Source organism: Zonotrichia albicollis, chromosome 35, assembly GCF_047830755.1.
Source record: "Zonotrichia albicollis isolate bZonAlb1 chromosome 35, bZonAlb1.hap1, whole genome shotgun sequence".
Taxonomy (NCBI): Eukaryota; Metazoa; Chordata; class Aves; order Passeriformes; family Passerellidae; genus Zonotrichia; species Zonotrichia albicollis.
In genome coordinates, this window is record NC_133853.1 from 1,995,358 (window position 1) to 2,010,611 (window position 15,254).

Sequence of the window (15,254 nt, forward strand, 5' to 3'; positions counted from 1 at the left end):
GGATGGATCAGCCCCTGCTCTGCTGCTCCTTCCCTTCTGCCCCAGGGCCCTTGCAGAGCCCCAGCCATGCTGTTTGCCCTCAGCCTGCCCACGGCCAGCCTGGGGCTGCTCACAGGGGTTTTCTGTGCTGAGCATTGGCCTGGCCATGTTCTTGAGAAAGCCTGGGCAAGGAGCCTGGAGCCCCCAGGGCCTGGCCTGAGGTGTCAGCGCTGCCCCAGCAGAGCCCATGGCCTGTCCCTGCTGCAGCCCCGGCACTGCCACCCCCAGGGCTGTGCCCGGCCCCGAGAGCACTCAGGCCCTGCAGCAACACCAGGGCCACCAGGACAGCGGGGCAGGGCCACGGCAGCAGCACTGGCAACACCAAGAGCTGCTGCTGCTGGGCACAGCTGCTGGGCCAGCCCTGATCTGCCCCAGCTCTGCACACAGACATTGCTGCTGCAGCTCCAGAGAAGGCAACAAAAAGGCACCTCTGCAAAAAACTTTGCTGGGAGGTCCTTTAGTTTATTTAAAGCCACCAAGAGCGCAGCCCCTCATTGACACAGTCTGTGGCCACAAATAAAGTTGGAAAGAAACAAAATGGGAAATGGCAGAAAGGATGACATGTCTTTGTGGATAATAGGAAAAAACTAAAGCAAACAAAACAAACTTCCACACTGAAGCCAATAAGAAATATCAAAGATGATTTTATTAGAAGTGATTGGCAGAAATTGGTCACCAGTTTAATGTTTCTGAAAGCATCCAGTCATCAGTCTCCACACTGCAGCCTTGAGCTCCTGGTTCCTCAGGCTGTAGATGAGGGGGTTAAGAGCTGGAGGCACCACTGAATACAGAACTGACAGGGCCAGATCCAGGGATGGGGAGGACAGGGAGGGGGGCTTCAGGTACGCAACTGCTAAACTGCTGATGAACAGGGAGAGCACAGCGAGGTGAGGGAGGCAGGTGGAAAAGGCTTTGTGCCGTCCCTGCTCAGAGGGGATCCTCAGCACTGCCCTGAAGATCTGCACATAGGAGAAAACAATGAATGTAAAACAAACAAATACCAAACAGACACTTACAACAAGAAGCCCCAGTTCCCTGAGGTGGGATTTGGCACAGGAGAGCTTGAGGATCTGTGGGATTTCACAGAAGAACTGGCCCAGGGCATTGCCATGGCACAGGGGCAGGGAAAATGTGTTGGCTGTGTGCAGCAGAGCATTGAGAAAGCCACTGGCCCAGGCAGCTGCTGCCATGTGGGCACAAGCTCTGCTGCCCAGGAGGGTCCCATAGTGGAGGGGTTTGCAGATGGACACGTAGCGGTCATAGCACATGATGGTCAGGAGAAAATACTCTGTAGTAGCACAGAAAACAAAAAAAAAGAGCTGAGCAGCACATCCTGTGTAGGAGATGTTCATGGTGTCCCAGAGGGAATTGTGCATGGCTTTGGGGACAGTGGTGCAGATGGAGCCCAGGTCAGTGAGGGCCAGGTTGAGCAGGAAGAAGAACATGGGCGTGTGCAGGTGGTGGCCGCAGGCTATGGCGCTGATGATGAGGCCGTTGCCCAGGAGGGCAGCCAGGGAGATGCCCAGCAAGAGACAGAAGTGCAGGAGCTGCAGCTGTCGCGTGTCTGCCAGTGCCAGCAGGAGGAAGTGCTTGATGGAGCTGCTGTTGGACATTTGCAATGCGTGGGCATGGGGATCTGTAAGGAAAGTAATCATGGAATAGTCGGGTTTGGATGGGACGTTAAATATCCCAGCACAGCTTGGGAGCTCTTTCCCGCCACTGCCTGCCCGGGGCTCTGCTGCCTGGAGCTGTCCCTGCCAGCAGCTGCTTCCCTGTGCCCAGGGCTGGGCCCTGCCAGTGCTGCCAGAGCCCAGCCCAGCCCTGGGGGCTCAGCTCTGCCCTGCAGACCCCTCCCAGCTCAGGCACTGCCCAGGGGCAGCTCTGGCTCTGCAAGCTCTGATGGCAACATCAGAGCAACCTTGAGGAGCCTGGAAAAGTGACAGTGATGCCACCTCTAAGGGGCCCTCTGCTGATTGCTTTAACAGCCTCATTTTTTCAGATCTGTGAGACTTTTTTTTTTAAATTCTCAACTTGAACTGAGAGATCAATATCTATGTGCAATTTCCCATCCAGGCAACCCAGAGCAGTAGATTAAAAAAACAGGATTTTCCCTTTAATGCAGTTCTTGCCTTGCTGTGCTCCCTCTATAATCTACTTTGAAATTTTCTGCAGTTAAATGTCATGCTGGGAGCAGTCCTGAACAATGCAGCATCCTCCCCACACAAGGAGAACACTTCCAAGCCTGACCAGCTCTCTCCTCCCACCCAGATCTTGTCCCCCAGCACTGGGAGCAGCTGCCAGGGCTGGCTGAGAGCTGTCCCTGGCAGGCAGCAGAGTCCCTGCCCTAGCACAGCGCCCTGGGCTGCAGGACCCTGCTGTGCAGGACAGCCCTGGGCACCCCTGGCTGCTCTGCACAAGACACAATCAGAGAATGTACTCACAGGGTCTGTAGGCATTGGGATGTTCCAGCTTTAGGAGATGGCTCCAGGAGCTGCAGCTGCATTGTCCTGCAGCCAGAGGTTCTTGTGCCAAGGGCTGGCAGTGATTCTGCCCCAGGCACTTCTCAGCACCTTCCCAGCCCTGCTGGGCTGGCAGAAGAGCTGCTCATCAAGAGAAATGTGCTTTTGAAGCTCTTCTTGGTTACCAGGAGCTGCCTCTGTGCCAGGAGCCCAGCCCAGCTTAGCAGCACAGACACAGCACAAGGACTTTAATGAGCCTCTGGAGCTTTGTGTTCAGGCCCTGAACGTCAGTCCCTGAGAGGGAGCTGAAGAAACCTCTCCAGAACTCCAAGTCAGAATCCAACTCCAAAGTTTATTTGACTTTTAATGGGTTCCACTGAGGGACACGACTGAGAAAGTGTCCCCGGAGGCAGAGCAGAGAACTGGAGGCAGTGATGAGAGGTGGGGACAAAAAGTGGCCAAGTCTTGGTGCCCTGGGCCACAGCAGCTGGGTCTGTGCCACCAAGGGCTGTGAGGAGACACCTTGTCCTGAGGCCCTGGGGCCTCCTGGCACAGCCCCAGCCAGGCTGGGCACTGTCAGCCCCTTGTCCTGCCCTCAGCATCCCCCCTACCCCACATCCCAGTGGCCTCAAGGATCTGCTGGAAGGAGTCCCTGGGAAGCCTTGCTCAGCAATGGCCCTGGGGGTCTTTAATGCTCCCTGCAGGGACTGCAGGTTTTTCAAAGGACTTTGGGTTTGGCTTTTGCCTTGGAGTCTCTGAGAGGTTTGTGCAATCATGGCCTCCAATTATCTGCTGTAATTAATCCCTGGAGAGGCTTTGTCAGTAACAACACTCACTGAGGCTCATTAATACTTCAGGGTACGTCAGTTATTTTAAGGTACTTGGTGTTTCCCTTTTGATACAGACTCTGTGAGTGGTTTGTGTAATCCTGGCCCCAATTATCTGCTTTAATGTGTCCCTTGAGAGCTTTGTACCGATACTCAGTGGAGCTCAGTAATGCCTTGAGATACTCAAGGTTTAAAGGTATTTTATGAACTTAAGAATACTTTTAGGTACTTTTAGGAATTTTCCTTCCCACACTGAGTCTCTTAGAGATTTTTGTGCCATCCTCACCTCCAATTCTCTCTTCCAAGGAGACCATGAGGATCCTGTGCTGTGTATCTTCCAACTTTCTGTTTTACAACAAAGATGGAACTGAAAGAATTTTGTAAGACTTTCTAAAAGCATCCAAACAAGCATGGGACAATTAGCAATACAACAGCAACCACTAAGAGAATGAATAGTCCTGTTTTAGCTAGATATCATCCAAGCCTTTAGTCCTTTGGATTGGAAGAGTTTATTGAACCAGTCTTTGTTTTCCATTTGAAGCTTCTTGAACCCTTCCTTCAGTACCTGAATGCTCTTGTGGGTTGACTTGCTGTGGCTGGAGAGGTGCATCCCACACATGCCCTCAGAGTCTACACAGCCTTGCCCATGCGTCCAGAGTAAAACCTCTATCGCTGTTCTGCAAGGTGGCATGTCTGATGGTCTCTATGTCTGAGAGCAGGCCACTCAATGTGTGGGAGGCAGCATTGGTTTGCTTACTTAACAGGTATCCAAGATGGTCTAATTGTCCTAAAGCTTTAGCTGCAGCCACCATAGGTAGTCCAAATTGGGGGTGTTACCATCCGATACCTGGATTAAATCTTGCAAAGCCATCTCTTTGGTATCATCCAATACTTTTCTGGAGATATCTGCTGCTTAGTCATCTGGTAGACTGGGTTTTTTCCTTCTCCAGCTAGATGGCTGAGTGTCAACTCTGCCTTTACCTCATTATTAGCATAGTCTGCTAATAATTGATTTAGTAAACACTTCCATCCCCCTTCCCGCAGGGTATATCCTTTAGGTGGCAACATCATGGCCATAATATATTTTGGGTCATAGGGGATTTAGACATGATCTGTAAACACGGCCCTCTTGAGGCTATTATAACAAAGTAAGTCCTTCCTATGGTCTTTAGCTGCCCTACCACAGATTCTTGATTTCCTTGTAAACCAATGGCTGATACCTGGGATTCTTCCCACTAACTTCATATGAGGGCAACAAGGAGTTTTAAGGCTATTTGCTAGTCTCCTTCCTTAACTGGAGGCATGGCCCAGGGTGAAGGTGGATTGATTGACAGTGGGGGCATGACCCCCAGTTGCAGGGGTGGACTCTGGAGGTTCGTTCAGGGCGGAAGAGAAGTTTGTGGTAGCAGGAAGTGGAGAAGCCAAGATGGAGGGAGGATGGTGCGGCTCCTGAGCCACATTCGGGCTCCTTCCATCTTGAGTCTCCAGGGCATGATGCACTATCAGCTAACCCCAGCTGATGTGACTGATACAGGGAGCCCTGAATGTCATGGTCCTTGTTCAAGTGCCAAATGTCACAATGAGGGTGGCTGTGACAAACCTCTCTGGTTCCTTGACTTCAGGGGTGGGTGGCGACAATGAAAAGGAGCAGGATCAATGGAGTTGTTTAAAAGGAAGTTTATTAACAGGGTGAAAAACAATAAACACAGAGAAGTTGAGAACAGTACGAGGGGCAGTATCCTAAGACCTGAGACAAAGGGGAAGCAACAGTACAGACACTCAGGGCTCGAAAACTAAAACAATTACCATACAGAAGAAATAAGTAACCAATAAACCAAGAGGGGATTAGAACTTGGACAACTTAGAATAACAACACTTTAGGCTTATAGGGGAACTCTCAAGCTCACCCTATGTTAAACAAATGATTCCTAGGACTTGAAACTCATGCCAAATTCTTTTGGGATAAAATCTCGCTGACTCCGAGTTACAGCCAGGCTATCTCCTACGCCAGTGATTTGCACTGGCCCCTTGGGACTATGTGGTCCATCAGAGCCACAATGATGTCCTTGGTTCCATGAGGCCCCACAGTGTCACAGTGGTCCCTTGGATCCACGGTGCTCTGCAGTGTCATAATGGCCCCTTCATTTTACAAGGCTCTCAAATGTCACATTGGTCTCAATAAGAAGGAAACCATGGAGCCCCCATGTTTCAGGAGCTGATGAACGGCAACCACCAGAGGCCAAGGCAAGCCTGATCTGTCTGTCCTGGCAGCTTTGCTTGAAGCAACCCTTGGATATTTGGAATTATGAATGCAGAGTCCTAATTTAAAGCATTTGTGCCTGGAGAAGAGGAAGGTTTTCCTTCCATAAAAAGCAAAGGACAGAGCCCTTTCCAGTGTTTGGAAAACAGATGAGTTCTGGCACTCAGGAGTCAAAGACCAGCCATAGCTGTCTGTCCTGGCAGCTTTTGTCTGGCAGCAATCCTTGGATACACAGAAATTTGGAGGTGGAATCCAAATTGTTGGCCATAGATACCTGGAAAAGACAGAGTGTTCTTTTCCATACAAAAGAAACCCCAGAGCCCCAGTGTTTCAGGGGCAGATGGGAGTGGCCTTCCACATTCCAAGCTCAGCCAGAATGTTCAGGTGACCCCTGGGAGGCCAAGCAGCCACATCTATTTACTGTTTCCTTTCTTCCACGGGGCCCTGCAGTGTCACAATGGCTGCTTGCTTCCATGATGCCCTCAGGTGTCATAATGGCCCCTTGGTTACACAAGTCCTTAAGGATCTTAATGGTCTCCAGGGTTCCACAAGGCCCCAGAGTGTCATAATGGACTTTGAGTTCCATGAAGCCCCTCTGTGTCACCATGGCCCCTTGATTCCATTGGGGCCCAGTAGTGCAACAATGATCCCCTTGGTTCCACATGTTTTGATAGTTTCACAATGGCCCCTTCCTTCCACCAGGCCCTGCAGGGCCACAATGTTCCTTTGGTTCCGTGGGGCCCCCACAGTGTCACAATGGTCTCTATGATTCCATGGGACCTTGCAATGCCACAATGCTCTCCATGGTGCCCTGCAGGATCACAATTCCCCTTTGGCTCCATGAGGCCCTGAAATGTAGCAATGGCCTCTTGGTTCCACAAAGCCCTGCTGCTTCACATTGGCCCCTTGGGACATGCGGCCCAACAGAGCCACAAAGATGTCCTTGGTTCCACAAGGCCCCACAGTGTCACAGTGGCCCCTTGGATCCATGGTACCCTGCAGGGTCACAATGGTCCCCTTGGTTCCACAAGTTCCTACAGTGGAACAGGTTCCACAAGGGCCTGCAGTGTTACCATGGCCCATTGGTTCCACAATGCCCTGCACTGTCACAATGATCTCTGTAGGAAGGAAACAAGTGAGCCCCAGTGGTGCAGGGGCAGTTGAGAGGCGTCACCAGAGGCCATGTCTAGCCAGACTTGACTGTATGGGCAGATTTTGTGCGGGAGTAACCCTTGGATATAGAGAATTTTAGATGCAGAATCCCAATTTTGGCCATGGGTGCCTAGACAAGAACGACAGTTCTTTCCCATAGGAATAAAAGCACAGAGCCCCAGTGCTTCATGGTCAGATGGGAAATGGCCCTTGGCATGTCAAACTCAGTGGGACCTGTCAGACAGTTCCCAGGAGGCCAAACCAGGCAGACCTGTTCCATGTTCCCTTGATTTCATGGAACCCCAATATGTTACCATGGTCTCCTTGATTCCAGGAGGTCTGGCAATGTCACAATGGCTTCTTGGTTTCATGAGTCCCAACAGAGTCATAGGAGTCCCTTGGCTCTATGCTGCCCCATTGTGTCACAAGTGCTCCTTGTTTATATGGACACCACAGTTCTGTCACTGACCCTTGAATCCACAGGGCCCCTGAGTTGCACAATGGTCTCCCTGATTCCTGGATTCCTGGATTCCATTGTCTCACCATCGTTTCCTTGGATCTCCATTGTCACAACTGGCCCACGGTCCCATGAGGTTCCGTAGTGTCACCGTGGTTGCTGTCAGAGACTGGATGAGATCAATGTCCCGAGAAACCTTGGGATGCTCAGAATGGCTGTGTGGGGCCAGGGCCGGGTCAGGCCTTGGTTTGTGGTGGGATAGAGCCCCACCCCCAGCCCTGGCCTAGCAGAGCTGTCAATCACACAGCAGAGGATGGTGTTAACCCAGCTCTGATTGGCTGAGCTGTAAATCAATCAATCAATCAATCAATCAATCAATCACACTTAGGCAGCTGGTGCTACCCTGGCTCATATTGGACAAGCAGCTGGCAGTCCCACACCAGGGCCGTGCCCATGAAGGCCCAGGTGGTTAAAAGCCAGAGCACAAGCCAAGCCCAGGGTCTGGATCCTGCCTTCTCCTGGGGTTCCTCTGTTGGTGATGCTGGAACCCAACAGTTGGTACCTATGGGCGTCTCTTTCTATGGATCTTCTGTCTTTCTGTTGTTCTCTATTCTTTCTCCCTCTAATCCTACATATCTGGAACGTTTTTTGGGTAACTTCACATGTTAATTGTTAAAGGATTTTACATTAAATGTGTGGGAATCTGAGGCACAGAACCCAAGCCTGGGAATTCAGGAGTTATTCGGGAATTTAGCTACTTGAGCTGGGCTTCTTGTGGGACTTTAAGTATCCTTCTGTTCCTCACCGTTGGGTGAATAAACCTTGTCAGTCTTGCTGGTATCATTTGCTCCCTTTCCTCCAGTGATTTTAACAAATTTTTCAAGGAAGAGCAACAAAATATTTTCTTTACACTGGCCACCCACAACAGCCATTTTCCTCATCAGTTCTCCCATAAGTTGCTCAGAGGAAGCTGTGTCCAAGTTTCCAAGAGTTCCTCCAGAGAGACCCACAACCTCCTCAGTGGAGGGAACCATGCTGTTGTCAAAGGCACTTGGGGTCAGACAACAGTGACCTGAACTCACTGTGCCAAAATAATGTCGCAATCTGGGTAAGATAATTGTTAGAGAGATGCCCCAATTAAGGTAATAATGAGACCAAATCTACCGTGGATTTTATTGAACAGTAAATGTGAGGTAGAGAGAGATGGAAAGAAAGAAAAAAGGGTGGATATCAAGGGAGTGACAGAGACCTCCCCTGGGGCAGGGCAAGTGTGACATTGTCCCCTGTGTGTGTGGCCTTCCCAGGGTGGGGGTTTTACAGCTGAGCCAGTTTGGGTAAGGGGGGTGGTGTTCACCCCCTGAGCAGGGATTACCCCACTGTTTCAGGTTGCAATGTAAGATGTAACGAAATGCATGTTTTCAATCCCCATCTTCAAAAACTGCTATAAAAAGGTGGGGCTGGGTTCTTTATCTCTTCCATTACTCAGCCCTGATAACGCCCTCCAGGGGAGATATCTTCTGTGAATGGGCCATTGAGTGTCACTGCAGGAATGATAAAATTCCATCATCCCATTGATTCTCTACCCAGGGGGAGGAGCCAAGCATTCCTGCCTGGATATAAGCTGAGGCTGGCAACACCAGGCACAGCTTGCCTACTGGATTCCCAGAGGAGGACAAGAGCTCCATAACCACCTTCAGAGGAAGACCAGACCCTTCTACAGGATCACTGCTTGGACAGAATCACCTTCATCACTCCAAAAGGACTGCAGCCACCATTTATTGGGACTGCTGCCACCACCCTGACCAACAGGGTGTCAGGCTATATCCTGACTCTGTCAGTTTAAGGCAGTGCTTCTGTATCATTGCCTTCATCTTAATTTTCTTATTAAATTGTAATTCTGACTTAGACTCTCCCCCAGGTTTCCCTTCAAACCAGTACAAAAGACAATGTACTCACTGCTTATCTTCTTCTCAAACCACGATTTCCCATTCCCAAACCTTGATTGAATGGAGGAGGAGGAGGCTAAGAGGTATAGGAAGGAGCCCTGGGATACCCAGGCAGGTGAGGAGGAAGTCAGTGCCCCTTTCCCCCTCTTTCCTGCTCCATCTCCCAGCCCAGCACAGGCCCTGGCTGCAGGACAACCCTGCTGCCAATGCTGTCCTGCTGGGGATGCACTGGGGGGATCTCCTTCCCCTTCCCTCTGGCACGGAGGCAAATCCCATTCTCTCCTTGTTCTTCCTCCCCCAGGGAAGGAGCTGAGAATGGAGACCATGGAGGAAAAATCTCCATGGCAGAAACTCATGGAAAAGGCCATTTTGAGTGACTCCACAGTGCAGAATTCCAATGGGAAGGAAAATCCCCAGAGATTCCACAGGAAGAGGGGCTGCAAACCCAGCCCAGGGTGCTCTGAGGAGGAAAGACCCACCCTGAGCCAGGAAAGTGGACAGAGCTTCAGCCAGCACTCAGAACTGGTGGTCCATGAGCAGCTTCATGATGGGGAGAAGCACTACAATTGCTTGGAGTGTGGGAAGAGCTTCAGGCAGAGCAGCACCCTGATCCAGCACTTTATGATCCACACCAGGGAATGGGCTTATGAGTGTGGGGAATGTGGGAAGGGCTTCAGCTGCAGCTCCCACCTCATCAGGCACCAACGCATCCACAGAAGAGAGGCCCTATGAGTGTCCCCAGTGTCAGAAGAGGTTTCATAGAAGCTCCAATACCCTCCAGCACCAGCAGATGCACACCGAGGAGAGGCCCTTCCGCTGCCCTGATTGCGGGAAGGGCTTCAAGTGCAAGTCCCACCTCATCACCCACTAATGCATCCACACTGGGGAGAGGCCCTACGAGTGTCCCCAGTGTGGGAAGAGCTTCACCCAGAGTGCTGCCTTGACCAGACACCAACGGAGGCACCGGTAAGGGAAGGCCCGCCAGTGCCCCAAGTGCAGGAGGATTTTTGTGCGCTGCCCCAACTTCATCCATCATTGGGGGATCCACTTCAGGAAGAGCCCCAGTGATCCATTTTCCCTGTGATCTATGTGGGGAAGACACCAGTCCGTTGTCCTGCCCCTCCCAGTAACATGATGTGGCAATTGAAAAACATGAGGGTCTGGCCATGGCACTGTCATTCCTTTCACTCCTACCTCACGTCATTGCCAGGGGCAGGAAAGAGAATCTCTCTCTCTCCCTCCCTGAGGAGAAGGGTGTCCTTTCCAGGAAGGGGAACTTGTGGCCAGGAAGACCCAGTGAGCTGTGTTGTAGTTTTCCCTGTAAACAGTTTTATTTATCCCTTCTGTTGTCAATATTGTTTGTTTTCCATTTGTTCCTTATCTCGTTCCTGTTCCGAATAAATTATTCTTATCCCAGCCCAGGATCGTTGTCTTTTGTGCTTTCCCTGGAAGGCGGGAGGGCCGCGAGGGCAGCGTGGTTTTAGTGAGAGCAGGAAATTGGGGAATCCCATTCCTGAAGCCCGGCCCATGGAAACAGAGCATCCCAGCTGGTCCCAGCCCTGGTGGCCATGGCAACAGCCTTGGGAGCGGGTCCCTGGCTGGGGCTGTGGGAACCTCTTCCCTCTGGGGCCCAGGGACAGGAGTTCAGGGAACGGCTGCAGCTGAGTCGGGGCAGGCTCAGGTTGGATGTCAAGTAAAGGTTTTTTCCCAGAGGCTGCTGGGGCCCTGCCCAGGCTCCCCAGGGAAGGGTCCCAGCTCCAGGGCTCTCTGAGCTGCAGCAGCGTTTGGACAGCGCTGCCAGGCCCAGGCTGGCATTGTTGGGGTGTCCTGTGCAGGGCCAGCAGTTGGACTGGAGGATCCTGATGGGTCCCTCCCAGCTCAGCCAATTCTGTGGTTCTGGGGTCCCATGAGCCTGGGGAAGGGGCTGCCAATGGTTGCCATGGCAACGGGCTCTGGCTGCAGGCCTGAGCTGGTGTCCATGGCAACCACCCCTGGCATGGGGTCTCCATGGAGCTGCCAAGGGACTGAGCATAGCAACAGGGGGCTGGTGATGGTTGCCATGGAAACTAACCATAGCAACAGGGGTCCTGGCAATGGTTGCCTGCTAAAGATCAGATTTGTCACAGGCCCTCAGAGAGGTTCCATGCGGTCTTTCCAAGAGTCTCCAGGCTGTTCCAGAGCTGGAATGTCACAGGCAGAGACAGGGACTCCATGGAGACCTCCCAGGGCTTTCTTTACCATCTTTCTCCCAGGGATGGTAAAGAGCCCTGTGGTCAGAGGCAGTCACAGCTATTTCATGGTGACATCCCAGGGGACCTTGGGCTGCAAAGGCACTGATCTGTCACAGGCACTCATGGGGGCTCCACGGTGACATCCCAGGAGTCCCCAGGCTGCCTAAGAGCCGGGATGTCCCAGACACTCACAGGTTTTCCTGTCATGGGCACAGTGGAAGCTTCAGTCAAAGTTTATTACAGAAGTTCCTGTTGGGTCACGAGGTGCAGAAAGGAGCCCCAATAGCCCCCACAGATCCCCAGATATCCTCAAGGATGTCCAGGCTTTCTAAACTCCTTCTAGGAGAGCCACATTGGAGCAGCTGTTTCCAATCCCAGCTGCAGACTTTTCAAGAGTTTGTCTGTAAAGAATTATAAAGTGGGAAATAAACCTTTGTAGAATTTGTCCCACAGGATTAGGGATTGCAAACCAGATATATTTATATAAATATGTATTATCTATTATGGTAATTATTAGAGAAAATTGTCTAAATCAGAAATATTTAACCATGATTTAAGAGATGTATAATATATTATATAGAGCACTAATAAATTATTTCAAAGCAACTGTATTAAAGCAAAATCTGTAATTAAGCAGAGATTGATGTCACTCCTACAGACCACTGACTGTGGGCAAGTCCCTTTGGCTCAGCCAGGAGCAGTGACCTTGAGGGGTGTCCCCACTGCAGGGAGGAATTTCCACACCCCCCAAGAAGGGAAATGTCAGGAAACGCTGCCGTTAAAATTTGGGATGGGGCTTTTCCAGTCTGAGTTGCTGCCCTGTCAGTCAGATGTGCCCAGGCTGGGCCAGCTCAGCAGCTCTGCAGAAGCTCCCAGTGGTGTCACTTGGTTGTTCCTTTCTCTGGGGATTTTTCCAGCTCTGCCACAGCTTCAATTCCCTCTGAGGAAACTGAAATTTGGGATGGAGGAGTCAGGCTGGTTTCAGCATGATTCACCCCAAAAGCAGTGTGACCTCCCTCCTTCATTTCCCATGGGGGGCTTTGCAAACAGGGCCTTGCTGGAGTTGTTGGAACCCATTGCAGGCAGAGCCTCCTGCTCCAGCAGGAACTGCCTTTCCTGTGCCATGAGCAGGGCAGGTCCCGCTGCAGGAAATGCCCCAGGCCAGCCCCAGCACAGGGAAGGGCTCGGGCACAAGGGCAGAGTGCTGTGCTGGGAGCTGTGCCAGGGAGAGCCTGAGGCATCAAGGGCGCCTTGTTTGAGAGAATTGTTTCGAGGATGGGAGTCAGGGCTTGCCTGTCCTGATTGGCCCAGCCCAGGCAGGGCTTTCCCAGCCACATTCCACACTCCATTTCCCAGCTGGAGCTGCTGGTGCCTCTGAGTTGTGCTGCCCCAGCCCCAGGGACACTCTCCTTGTCTGCCCATTCCCCCACGGTCTCTGGGCAGGGATGGCCTCAGTGGGGGCTGCTGACATCCTCAGCGCCTTGTAGGCTGATGCTGAATTTTCCTGAGGCAGAGGCTTGTTCAGCCTTCAGCTCTTCATTACAGGAATTCAGTGTCCCAGGGCTCATTAACATTCAGAACACCTTAACAAGCCAAGACTCTGGGAATAATTTGATTTTAATTTTCAAATCTCTTGTGGTTAATTGGACAGATCTCAGTAGTACATCTAAAGTGAATGCAATATATTTGAAAAGACAGTCACAAAACATTTTTTTTAGGTCCTCCTTAGTTTTTTTTTTCCTGTTAATTCATTGATATGTGCAATCTCCAATTGACACTGAATCTAAGTACGGCTCCAGAGGCTTGTTCAGCCTTCAGCTCTTCAGTGCAGGAATTCAGTGCCCCCAGGGCTCATTAACATTCAGAACAGCTTAACAAGCCAAGCCTCTGGGGATAATTTGACTTCAGTTTCTAAATCTTGTGTGGTTAATAAGAGATTTGAGAAGTGCATTCAACTGAATATGATCTATTTTAAAAGACAGTGAGAAAAGATTTTTTAGGTCCTGTTTAGGTTATTCTTGTTTCCTCTGTAAATAGCAATCTCCAATTGACACTGAATCCAGGTACCTCCTCATGCAGTTGGAATAGATATGAAAATCAAGACCCTTCATGGCTGACAATCAATCAGACTCTGTCCCTATCCCCAGCCCACCATTTCCCCCATCCAAGCCCTGGCACTCAGAGCAGCCTTGTGCAAATTTGAGCTCCCTCCAGCCCAGGCTGCACCTGCAGCCTTCAGCTCCTTGGCTCCAACTCCCACCTGCTTTCCTTGCAGAAGGAGCTGCCCAAGACACAGAGGGATGTTCTTGTCAGCCAGCAAAAGCAAGGGAAGGCACAGCTCCATCGAAGGCAAAAGTCATTCCTCTGCTGGATATTAAATCCACTTTCCACAGCAGACAGTCTCAGAGCAATGGAAAACACCTTCTGTGCCCAGCACAGATCCCAATATCCCCCAAACCCTCCCTGCCCCAATTCTGCCCAGATTTGCTCTTTGCACACACGAGTCACAGGCGGAAGTCAGGAGCTCCCTCCATGCCCAAAGGGAGGAAAAGAGAGAAAGGGGATGAAGAGCTCTCCTGTGCAGAGCCAAGGTCCAAGTGCAGCCCCTGCAGTGGGAGCCACAACTCATCAGGTTTGTGTCCTTTGGGCTCAGGGACTGGTGACACTCAGAGGCACAGAAAGGTTTCTTGCCAACAAAAACAAGTTGGACATTTGAACAGTTTAATAACCATCACAGCTCTCTGTGATGTCCCTGCAGCCTCTGACATGTCCCCCATCCCCAAGGGATTTCTGTACAGCAACAGTTTTAAACAAGGCATAAGGTAATTCTGTGATAGATAAAAACACAATTAAAATTATATTTATTATATATTTATTTGAACTTCAGAAATATTGGGCAATTTCTTCCAGCTCAAAGCATGAAGCCAGTCTGTTGAGAGGCACTTGACTGACCAGAGAGCATCTAGAGGATGAAATCAGAGAATAGTAGAAGTACATAGATCCACCTGCTGTAAAAGAAGAGATGTCCTTAGACATGGCCATTTCAACAGAAGAGCTGAAGACACCTGAAGGAAAAGGGAGACGAAGTAATAAACAGAATATTGGTGACACCCGTAGAAGGGAAGGTCAGTATTTTTCCTCCTGCCATCAGTACACCTCGAGGAAATTCCTGTTCCTCGTGGGAAAACTCTACCAATTCTTAAAAGTACTCAAATGACCCAGATAATAAAGATTTGTTTGTATGTCATGAAATTAGAGTCTTTCAATAGCAAATTTGCAGATGACACTAAGCTGGGAATGTGTGTCGATCTGTTAGAGGGATGGAGGGCTTTGCAGAGGGACTTGGAATGGTTGGATGGATGGGCAGAATCTAATGGGATGAGGTTCAATAAGTCCAAGTGCCAAGTCCTGCACTTTGGCCACAATAACCCCCTGCAACATTATAGGCTGCGGACGGTGTGGCTGGACAGTGCTCAGGTGGGAAGGGACCTGGGGGTGCTGGTTGACTGTCAGCTGAACATGAGCCAGCAGTGTGCCCAGGTGGCCAGGAAGGCCAAAGGCATCCTGGACAACATCAGGAATAGTGTGGCCAGCAGAAACGGGAGGTCATCCTTCCCCTGTACTCAGCATTGGTGAGGCCACAGCTTGAGTGCTGTGTCCAGTTCTGGGCCCCTCAGTTTAGGAGGGACGTTGAGATACTTGAGCGTGTCCAAAGGAGAGCAAGGAGGCTGGTGAGGGGCTTGGAGCACAAGCCGTATGAAGAACGACTGAGGGAGCTGGGGTTGTTCAGCCTGGAGAAAAGGAGACTCAGAGGTGACCTTATCACCCTCTTCAACTTCCTGAAGGGTGGCTGTGGTGAGCTGGGGGTTGGTCTCTTTCTCCA

At 50.9% G+C, this 15,254-nt stretch overlaps 1 protein-coding gene across 1 annotated transcript; it reads right to left on the reverse strand.

Moving 5' to 3' along the window:
- Positions 1 to 719: 719 nt before the first annotated feature.
- On the reverse strand, positions 720 to 1,652 carry LOC141726497 (olfactory receptor 14J1-like). Its single transcript, XM_074531400.1, has one exon. It carries the CDS (start codon positions 1,650 to 1,652, stop codon positions 720 to 722), a length of 933 nt encoding a protein of 310 aa, XP_074387501.1.
- Between the last annotated feature and the right edge of the window lie 13,602 nt (positions 1,653 to 15,254).

Excerpts from the sequence above, each read along its gene's own strand:
- LOC141726497 (XM_074531400.1), bottom strand. The coding sequence starts at position 1,652 with ATGTCCAACAGCAGCTCCATCAAGCACTTCCTCCTGCTGGCACTGGCA.